At 35.1% G+C, this 10561-nt stretch overlaps 2 protein-coding genes across 3 annotated transcripts; one reads left to right on the top strand and one right to left on the bottom strand.

Annotated features, from left to right (window-relative positions):
* Positions 1–1231: 1231 nt before the first annotated feature.
* Positions 1232–4235, bottom strand: gng10 (guanine nucleotide binding protein (G protein), gamma 10). Its single transcript, XM_026243340.1, has 3 exons — positions 4044–4235; positions 3296–3428; positions 1232–1843 (listed from the first exon to the last, which is right to left on the bottom strand). The coding sequence occupies exons 1-2, from the start codon at positions 4122–4124 to the stop codon at positions 3303–3305; spliced, it is 207 nt and encodes a 68-aa protein (XP_026099125.1). The 5' UTR covers positions 4125–4235; the 3' UTR covers positions 1232–1843; positions 3296–3302.
* A 584-nt stretch (positions 4236–4819) lies between these two features.
* On the top strand, positions 4820–10210 carry rabepk (Rab9 effector protein with kelch motifs). Of its 2 annotated transcripts, XM_026243338.1 has the most exons (9): positions 4820–4921; positions 4998–5049; positions 5572–5628; positions 5704–5858; positions 7055–7210; positions 7970–8143; positions 8220–8369; positions 8879–9028; positions 9872–10210. In XM_026243338.1, the coding sequence occupies exons 3-9, from the start codon at positions 5576–5578 to the stop codon at positions 10084–10086; spliced, it is 1053 nt and encodes a 350-aa protein (XP_026099123.1). In that variant the 5' UTR covers positions 4820–4921; positions 4998–5049; positions 5572–5575; the 3' UTR covers positions 10087–10210. The 2 variants fall into 2 exon arrangements, with proteins under 2 accessions (XP_026099123.1, XP_026099124.1); XM_026243339.1 differs by lacking the exon at positions 4998–5049 and having other exon boundaries at positions 4841–4921.
* Positions 10211–10561: the final 351 nt, after the last annotated feature.

The following is a 10561-nucleotide window of genomic DNA, read 5'->3' as shown; positions in this document are numbered from 1 at the left end:
CAGACGGGACTTAAGAAACATTAAAAAACTGTAATATTTAATATTAATAATCAATTATAAAATTTTTATAATAATTTATTTTAATTTACTGATGTTGTAAAAAAGTGGCAAATTAAATTAAATGAAACAAAAATAAATAAATGAATAAAAAAAAACTAGAAAAAAAAGTGTAATTCACAAAAAAAAAGTAAAAAAATTAAATAAAAAAAAAGCATAAGCTCACTCTTTTGGCCAAAGAGGATTGTGAAAACCCAACATCACATGCTCATTAGTCAATATAATTAATTCACTGAGCAAAAATTATGTGAATAAAGTGAAAGTTAAAAAAATCCTTTACATTTTTAATTCAGTTGATATTTCCTTCCACAATGAATTTCAGACATTAAGTGTGACTTATACATGTGTCTTAATGGTGTTGGGCTTTTATATATCTATACAGTATACAGATTGTTGTATATATTTCATACTATTTAACATACTTTAATAAAATAACAGTCATTATACAGTAAGTACATATGACATTCAAGATTTCCATTGGTGGATATAATGCTGCTCCATAAAGGCACACAGTATATACATACAGTATAAGCTGCAGAAAACTGTCAAAGTGACCACTGGAGGAAGAGATATATGTGTGTGTGTGTGTGTGTGTGTGTGTGTGTGTGTGTGTGTGTGTGTGTGTGTGTGTGTGTAATAAACAAAGTTGCAGTCCCATTTTGATAGGTTTTGTGTATTATATCACATCTGACATGTTTTATAATGCTTAATAATGTGAAGAGGGAAGTGATACTGAAGCCAGTTAGTTTAGAAATCCTAAAATGAATGAAAGATTGTGTTTATGCACACTATACACTATTAAACATGGTTCATGATGTGAGATACGAGTGTATCCGTTACACGAAACACAACCACACAGATTTGCATTATGCACCAGAAAGATGGAGCACATTCAAATGCATGAAGGTTTGAAAGAACAAAAGATGATTTTACTGTATATGAACTCTCAATGCCACAAGAGAAGTGGATTTATACTCTCGGAGCCAGAATAATGCAATGAGAAGAAACAGGAAGTAGATGTTTCCTTTCTCTAAACTGTGTGGAAATACTGATCAAGCATTTGTAAATTTCCATGGCTTTTACATTTCAATGACTGGAAACTCCATGTGAAAATTCCCTGATGTTTCCTGGTTGCTCGTGACTGCGGGAGCCTTCGGGGGGCAGTTTATACTTCTGCCTAAAACTATAGACAGACAGACTCGTTCCTGAGGGGTCACAGATGTCGTTATGTGTCCACCCAGATTGAGCTGATTATCACCAGAGCAACAGGTTTATCACGTCCTTCATCTTCAGCACATCTTTTCCTGTCTTTAAACCTGATGCTCTTGATCCTGTAGACATGCATGCATGAAATACACACGTGTAGAAACAGAACATGCATTTTTATTGATAGACAGATATAGAAATAAATAGATATTTATTTTGCATTTTTAAATCATTGACTACTAGGACTACTAGTTGTCTTTGTTTGTTTTTTTGCATTGGCTGGACATTTCACAATTAACACACTTAATTTGAACAACAACAAAAAAAAAAGGTTTTTCTTCAAATAATAATAATAATAATAATTTATTCTAGATAAATCCAAATCCTTCATAAAGATCAATGCTTCAGTTTCAAATAATTATTTAACATTCCCCCCAAAAAAGCTTAATATTTAAAAATGAGACAAATATACAAAATATGACATTTAAGGCATCGGTATTCTCAGATTTGCATTGAAGTTTCATTTCATGTTGTTGCATAATATAAAAGACCAGTGTTCCATTGATCTTCCTCCTTTCTCCTGCGAAATTAAAAAAAGGAACAAAATCATTAAAACAGTATTTAATCCATTTTAAAAGAACAAAAAGGGACAGAAAAAATGTGACTGAAGCACAAAAGATGATGTTCGTCAGGAATAACAAGGAAAAGCATCATTAAATCATTTCATGGTCACCATGCAAAAGAGATGCATGAAGATTTGACTGAGTAAAGGCCAGCCGTGTGTCGACACATCTCGTGCTAAACTAAGTATAGCATCAAACCACAGACGAACTCATGTTGGTCAAGAGCAGAAGCTGGACAGAGACGCTTCCCGAATCTGAATTCTGGCTGACTGTGCAGTCATGACTCACTTTCCTTTAGCCACAGTTTTAAAGGAACACGTGGATATTATAGAAACAGACGGTGCATGATTATACAGAGGGCACAGCTTTTTAGCACTTCCTCCTCTACCCCCATTCCTCTAAACCCAACTTCCTGTTGATGTAAAAGAGTCGGATCAGTCTTCCCAACAGAAAGCCGGATGCGAGTGCAACGCTTCGGGCTAAAAATAATATCCCACACAGCTGCGTATGACTATTGAGAATATCTGGGTGAAATGAGTATATATCTCAATAGTTAGAGAAGCTGCAAGCATCCACAAGACACAAAAGAGTCGAGACGAGACGTTTCCCTGAATCCAAAAATACTGCCTTGATGCTGAATTACTGCTCGACACTGCCTCATGTAAATATCATTGTTGACTGTTGGATCCATATAAACCTCCAGCTTCTTTTGCATATACTGTAGAAGTAAGCTGTTTTCTATGGAAGCATGGTTTATGCCACAGGATTGTTTTTTGTTTTTTTTATCTCAAAATTTGGATTTCGTTTTTTACAATTCTGACAATGGTCAGAAATCTGAGTTGCAGCTCTGACTTTGTTCTCAGAAATGAAGAGTTTATATTTTACAATTTTAACTTTTTTCTCACAATTCTACCTTTACATAACGGAATTCTGTGGGTTTTTTTTCACAACAAAATGTATAAGTTAACTGAGTTTATATCCGACAATTCTGACTTTTATTCTGTAAATTGTGCAATTATATCTTGCAATTATGACTAATCTCTCAGAGCTGCAAGAAACAAAGATGAAAGTGAGATAAAAAGTCACAATCACCATTTTTTTTAATAGTTTCTATTGTTACATATTTATATTACCATACTCTTTTGATCATTTATTTAATTGAATTATGTTTTTATTTATTCATTTAAATTGATTCTGTTAATCTAGTTTAAATAAAGTAATTCCAAATAAATTCATGCAATTTTTAAAAAATATATTTAAGTTAATTTAGTGTGTTTTGTGAGTGTTTTGTTACACCCCTAGCAGACAGTAAAACTTTTTGCGCTACAAACCAGCATGTTTCTGAATATGATAATGCACTTGAGATGTCTCACTCTTGTGTTATAAGTGTCTCTCGTATGACGCTGTACCTGTGTTCTAGAGCAGGGCACATGAGCGCGGCTCTCTGAACGGGTTACTCGCAGCTGGGACGCCGACCAGAAGAGCGTCCTTACTGGCGTTCTGGAGACAGTACTGCTGTAGATCTGCAGCGGCTTGAGAAACCTGCGGCACAAACACACAAACAGAGAAGTACTCAGAGAAGTCAGTTATTTCTAAATGATTAAATGACTGCTTGACTGATATATTGACAAATATCAGACCTTATTTTTCTAAAATATATGTACACTTCATATTATAATAACCGGATATCACTGTGCATATGATTTCTTTGTCTGTTAGTAATACTAATAATAATAATGTAAAACAGTAGTATGTCAGTTGCAAACAGTAAGCTGTAGCATTATCTGCATCCAATATTAAACCAAATCAGACCAGTAATAATAATAATCAGTTAAACAAACCATAAGGAAGATGACTGCTCATGCATATCCAGCCATATTCTGCTGCTTTGCTGTATGTCATATATTAGGATATTTGTCAACAGCATTGTCATATTTAAAGAAATATATAGATCACATCCACACATTTCTGCTCGTTTTGAAGTGTTTATGAAAATCGTTCTAATAGCTATTTATTAATACTTCACAAACGCATACATGTGAATTAGAAACGTTTAGTGATGTAAAGTGAAGTTTGTTTTGAAGTCGTGTAGTGAAGCTGTTCAACATCACTGTGTACTGAATGAAGTATGATTTAGTTGTGAGTGCTGAGCCTTACTTTGATTCTGTCCACGCTGGCTTCGAGTTTGAGCTGCTCCACAGTGCGCTTCATGGTCGTGAGGTTTGAGTTTGAAGACATGATGATGATGATTCCTCAGAGTCAGACTCTGTCACGACAGACGGACGAGTGTCTGAGCAGAGCGAGCTGCTTCATCTGTTGATTTCCAGACAGAAAGCGGCTGTGTGGGCGTGGCTGTGGGCGGGGCTATTGGGGGCGTGCGCTGTGTTATCTTGGGCTGAACGTGTACGGAATCAAATGCATGCCAAAATATGTATCGCAAAAGAAAATATGTGTTTACAAACACACACACACACACACACACTCACACACACACACACACACACATATCTATCTATCTATATATATATATATATATATATATATATATATATATATATATATATATATATATATATATAGATATAGATATATATAGATATATTATATATCTATATATATCTATATATATATATATATATATATATATATATATATATATATATATATATATATATAATTTTAGATTTTTTTCTGGACATAAACATTTCTTGAGAACTTTTTTTAACATAAACGTATTACATTTTTATCATCAATATTTTTATGTTTTTATATATAATATTTTTATTTAAATGTTAACTAATTAATTAAACTAATTGATTAAATCTGACATTAAAAAAACACAATTGTTTATTTTATTTTATTTTCTACTGTCTTATTGCTTTTGCCACGACGAAGACCTTTATTATGAAATTATTTCCGGTTAGACTGTCATCACAATAGCAGTTTCACACTAACTGCTCTCTCTTCCTTCCTCTGTCCGCCGGTGCAGCGCTCGTGCAACCCGTCCATAATCAATCATAACATTTATTATAAAGGTAAAGCGTTTGCTTTCGTTGTGATTGCAAGAGGGAGTTGTCACATGACGTCATAATGCTAATGTGTTGCGTGTAGAATACGTGCTTTTACGTGACGATAGCAACGGAGTCGGCGTCCATAGAAACAGGTTTCGTGAAATTAATTCTCATTCGAGACCCTGGAGCACAGAACCAGTCATAAGGGTCGGTTTTGGAAATTGTGATTTATGCATCATCTGAAGCTGAATAAATGATCTCTCCAGTGATGTGTGCTTTGTTCGGAGGAAAATATTTGTCTGAGATACAACTATTAGAAAATCTGGAATCTGAGGGAGCAAAAAAATCTAAATATTGAGAAAATCATCTTTAAAGTTGTTCAAATGAAGCTCTTAGCAATGCATATTACTAAACAAACATTAAGTTTTGATATATTTACAGTAGGAATTTGACTATATATATCTTCATAGAATGTGATCTTCACTTAATATCCTAATGATTTTTGGCATAAAAGAGAAATGTATAATTGTGACCCATACAAAGTATTGTTGTCTGTTTCTACAAATATATCTGTGACACTGATGACTGCTTTTGTGCTGCAGGGACACATTTGTGAATTAAAAGTTTTGATTATTATTGCATGACTAAAATCCAGAGAGCTGTGATGTGTTTAGACGGATGGAGCTGCTGCCTATTCTGGATCCGGAGGAGCGGCCGCAGAGCAGACAGTGGTACGAGCGGTGTGTGTGTGTGTGTGTGTGTGTGTGTGTGTGTGTGTGTGTGACAGCGCTCTGTTTCTCTCACAGGTATGTGGTGGTGCCCACAGGAGCCGGTCCTGCTGTCTCTGTGGGTCACACCTGCACATTTCTGCGCTCCAGTGATGAAGGGAAGGGACGGATTGTGATCATCGGTGGAGCCAATCCTGATGGAAGCTTCTCTGAGTCTTATATTATCAATCTAGGTAGTGTGCTCACTTCAGAATAGGGGACAGACTGAGTCCTTTTTTTGGGTGGTGTTGGCGCAGTGGATAAGACACATGCCTCTGGTGTGAGAGACCTGGGTTCGAATCCACTGTGAGACACCAATGTGTCCCTGAGCAAGACACTTAACCCCTAGTTGCTCCAGAGGCGTGCAATCTCTGACATGTACAGCAATTGTAAGTCGCTTTGGATAAAAGCGTCAGCTAAATGAATAAATATAAATGTAAATGTTTAAAAAAAACTAGGAAACACAAGGAGTGGCATAAACTGTTGGAAGTTTAGAGAAAAATAGTGTGCAAAAAGGTGTAAAATGTAAAATAAATAAATTAGATCAATGCAAATACGATATAAATAAATGCAAATAAGAAAAAATAATTTAATAATTTAAAAAAACTAAAAGTAAAAGAAATTTAATAAAGTAACTTAAGAGAAATTAAATATTTTCAAAATAATACATATTTACAGTCATATTTGTAGAGTATAATATGGGTGTTTATTTTAAAGACACTATATAGATGCCTTTTTAAAATGTAGGATCAAAAGTTCATTATATTAATAATAATAAAAATTTGTTACATAATATAATAAAATAAAACATATAGTTACATATATTTGTGTATGTTAACATTACTTAGTGCATTGTAAACTAACAAAGAACGGTAACTATTTGTAAACACAAACAAACAAATGAAGAATTCATTTTCCAAAAACAGGAATCCGTATTTAATAACTTACAAAAATCATGTTTTTTCATTGTTCATTTTAATAAATCTCAATCAAACTGCAGCTGGGTTATTTTAACTAGGTTAAAAATAACTAAAAAATACAGGTGATTAACACAATAAAAACATAATAAAAAACATGATTTTGAAAAAAAAAAAAAAAAACAGAGTAATCTGTTTTTGCAAATAAACTTCAAATGCAGAAAAAAAACATTCACTGTAAGTTTACAGTATGTTATGCATATTAATCAATTAATGTATTAGTTAACAATGTACAGTGCGTTTAATCAACATCAACCTTTTTGGTTTAATTTATATAAATGTATTAACTATATATTTTTAAGTGTCTTGAACCATTATTAATCACATTTTATTATTTATTGCATGTAGTTTCTCTGTTAATAATGAGCCCATGAAATCTGCAGGTATGTAACACGTGGCCTTGTGTCCTGCAGATGCTCATGAATGGGACGTTCCAGACTGGGTCGGGCTGCAGGCGCGCTACGAACACTGCAGCTTTGTTCCCGAGAGCGACCCGCAGAATCTCTGGGTGTTTGCTGGAGCCGAGAAGAACGGGAACCGCAACTGTGTTCAAGTGTTGCGCACATCAGGTTATTATTAAACGCTGAGTACTGCTGAAACACTACTAATAACATTAGGAGTAGTTACATTTTTTTGTGTGTGTTCACCAAAGTTGCATTTGTTTGATAAAAAAATACAGTAAAAATAGCTAAATATTATTCCAATTTAAATCAGCTGTTTTCTAAGTGAATATCTATTAAACTGTAATTTATTTCTGTGATGCTCCGCTGTATTTTCAGCATCATTCTTCCAGTCTTCAGTGTCACATGATCTTCAGAAATTAGAATAATATGATGATTTACCGCTCAAGAAACATTTCTGATTATTATCAGTGTTGCTGCACAATATTTCTGTGGAAACTGATACACGACCATTTAAACATTTACGAATTGCATACGAATTCAGTATTTTTAAATGCTGTTCTTCTGAACTTTCTGTTCATCTGTGAATCCTGAAAAATAAAATGCATCACAGTTTCCACAGAAATATTGAGCAGCACGACTGTGTTCAACACTGATAATAATCAGAAATGTTTCTTGAGCAGTAAATCATCATATTATCATGATTTCTGAAGATCATGTGACACTGAAGACTGGAGGAATGATGCTGAAAATACAGCGGAGCATCACAGAAATAAATTACACTTTAACACAGATTCACACAGAACACAGCTGATTTAAATTGGAATAATATTTAGCTATTTTTACAGTATTTTTGATCAAATCAGTGCAGCCTTGCTGAGCAGAAGACAGCGCTGTGTGTTATCTGTAATGCTGTGTTTGGTGCAGCTGATGCTGAAGGCCGTGGGTCGTGGCAGACGGTTCAGGTGAAAGGAACCGCTCCGACAGGCCGGACGTATCATACGAGCTCCGCCTGTGTCGGAGACAGACTCTATGTGTTTTCTGGAGGAGACGCTGGAGCTTCGCCTGTCACTGACCCTCAGCTCCACGTCTTTGATTCAGGTCTGACAAACACAACACAGACTCAGGACTGACTCCAGTGGAGCATGCCTTACTGAGAAGCTGTGTTTGTCTGCAGTCAGTGTGACGTGGCTGCAGCCGGAGAGCCGAGGGACGACTCCTGCACCGCGGCACGGTCACGTGATCGCCGCCGTCGGCTCCAACATCTACATACACGGAGGACTGGCCGGAGAGAAGTTCTACAGCGACATGTTCCTGCTCAACACCGGTGATGCAGCACGACTTCACAGGAACCACTCAATACATATATAACCAATCTACTAGTTTATGTTTGAAAATTATACATAGTACTATAAAGGATAAGGATGTGAAGTTGTATGAATGATCCAGGTACCGTATTTTCCGGACTATAAGTCGCACTTTTTTTCATAGTTTGGCTGGTCCTGCGACTTATAGTCAGGTGCGGCTTATTTATCAAAATTAATTTGACATGAAACAAGAGAAAACATTACCGTCTCCAGCCGCCAGAGGGCGCTCTATGCTTCTCACTGCTCCTGTAGTCTACACCTGAACACATAGAGCGCCCTCTCGTGGCTGGAGACGGTAATGTTTTCTCTTGGTTCTAAATAAATGCGACTTATATATGTTTTTTCATCATCATGACGTATTTTTGGACTGATGCGACTTATACTCAGGTGCGACTTATAGAAAAATACAGTACATTTTCTTCATTGTCTGTCCTCGTACATATTGATGTATTTCTCTCATATTTCTCAGAAACACTGAAGTGGGAGAAGGTGAGAGCTAAAGGAGACGTGCCGCCAGGAGTAGCAGCTCATTCCTCCCTAACCTTCGGGAACAACATCTTCATCTTCGGAGGAATGACAGCAGATGGAGCCACCAACGCCATGTACAAGTTTCAGAGCGGTACCAACTCACACACTTACTAGAACCGCTCCAGATCCTGCTGCTTTTTCAATGAATATTCAATATAGATCTTTAGGGATGCACTGATATAAACATGATTTTATTTTTATTTGAAAGCCTATAACCGATAGGTTGGCCGATAAATCTATATCCAAATTTGTATATAGTTTTTGAGAGCCTGATTTAAAAAAAAGATCTCATCATTAAAAGCCACATTCCAAACACTTCAACATAAACAGCCTAGTTTGAAAAGTGTAAATTTTAAAAATAGTTTTACTCTCCTATTACCAAATTCCATCATAAAAAGTCGTAATCTTAGTCAAATAAATAAAATAATGCATAAATAATGCAAACAAGTCATCTCAAGTTAAGTGTTTCTGAAGGAAATAATGCATTCTTTATCAGCTTTAAGATATCAGCCAAATTTTCATTTCGGGCCGATACCGATAACAAAAAATGTATCTTTTATCGTCCGATATTGATATGGTGGCTGATATATCATGCATCCCCATAGATTTTGGTTTACATAATGTTTTCATAACAAATTACATTTTTATTTTTTAGGAAACTTGTCTAAATAAAAGCACATTGAAATCTTTATTTAACATCAGTATTTGTTTCAGAGTAACACTTTAAACATTCTTTTTTTTTGTTTATTTTAGTTCAATGAACAAATGATTGTAGGTTTATGTTTACTGTATTCAAGCATTAAAAAAAATTCATTTTGATCAAAGAATGACATGAAGGTTGTGATATTAGTGCAGAAATGATTGTAAAAAAAACTGTAGTATTAATGTGTCCATGTGTCTGTCTGTGGATCATGAGTGGTTTGTTCTGCTGCAGATAAACAGCGCTGGACGCTGCTGAGGTTTGACGGAGATCTTCCTCCCAGCAGACTGGATCACTGCATGTGTTTAATGCCGTGGCGTGTGAAGACGCCTGAAGAACACGGCGCTCAGTCACGTGACGCAGACGTGGTGCATCTGTGCTTCATCTTCGGAGGGATGGACACTCAGGGCGTCATGTTCAACGACTGCCTTGTTACTGTGCTGACATGAACACTTATAACTCTACAAAACTGGAAAACATTTGCTTTCCTGAAAAACCCCTGAATCTGTTATAAAACTAGATCTTGTGATGGTTCACCATGTGCTTGATAAATGATTGGACGACACGCATGCATCTGTGAGAACTGGTTGTTTTTAAAACGGGTTTACTTAAGCTTAAAAAATATATATATATATCCTTCCTAACACATACAGACTTGGCTGGCAAAATTACAATTAAGAGATCATGTGTGAACTGGACCTTTTAAAAATATACCAGTTAAAAAAAATAGGTTTAATTTCAAATGAATGAAAACAGATTTTTAAATTGTCGTTTTAAAGGTTTTTTTTTTTTTTTTTTTTTTTTAAGGGAGAAGCACCATATAATTCACCAAAACACTAAATTCAGTTATAGATGTAAAATGAAAAGGTAAAAAATAAAATTAACTTGCTAAAATAATACAGAGCTAAAAATAAATTAGATGCA

Source organism: Carassius auratus, unplaced genomic scaffold (assembly GCF_003368295.1).
Source record: "Carassius auratus strain Wakin unplaced genomic scaffold, ASM336829v1 scaf_tig00003102, whole genome shotgun sequence".
In the NCBI taxonomy this organism is placed as follows: domain Eukaryota; kingdom Metazoa; phylum Chordata; class Actinopteri; order Cypriniformes; family Cyprinidae; genus Carassius; species Carassius auratus.
The sequence above is the reverse complement of the archived record's forward strand: the minus strand, read 5'-3'. Positions and strand labels throughout refer to the sequence as shown.

What these genes read in the sequence shown, in the direction of transcription:
- gng10 (XM_026243340.1), bottom strand. Translation starts at nt 4,124, where the DNA reads ATGTCTTCAAACTCAAACCTCACGACCATGAAGCGCACTGTGGAGCAG. An exon ending in CCAGCGTGGACAGAATCAAA is followed by an intron (nt 3,429 to 4,043) that starts GTAAGGCTCAGC and finishes TTTGTGCCGCAG; the next exon opens with GTTTCTCAAGCCGCTGCAGA.
- rabepk (XM_026243338.1), top strand. Translation starts at nt 5,576, where the DNA reads ATGGAGCTGCTGCCTATTCTGGATCCGGAGGAGCGGCCGCAGAGCAGA. An exon ending in GTCTTATATTATCAATCTAG is followed by an intron (nt 5,859 to 7,054) that starts GTAGTGTGCTCA and finishes TGTGTCCTGCAG; the next exon opens with ATGCTCATGAATGGGACGTT. An exon ending in TCAAGTGTTGCGCACATCAG is followed by an intron (nt 7,211 to 7,969) that starts GTTATTATTAAA and finishes TGTTTGGTGCAG; the next exon opens with CTGATGCTGAAGGCCGTGGG.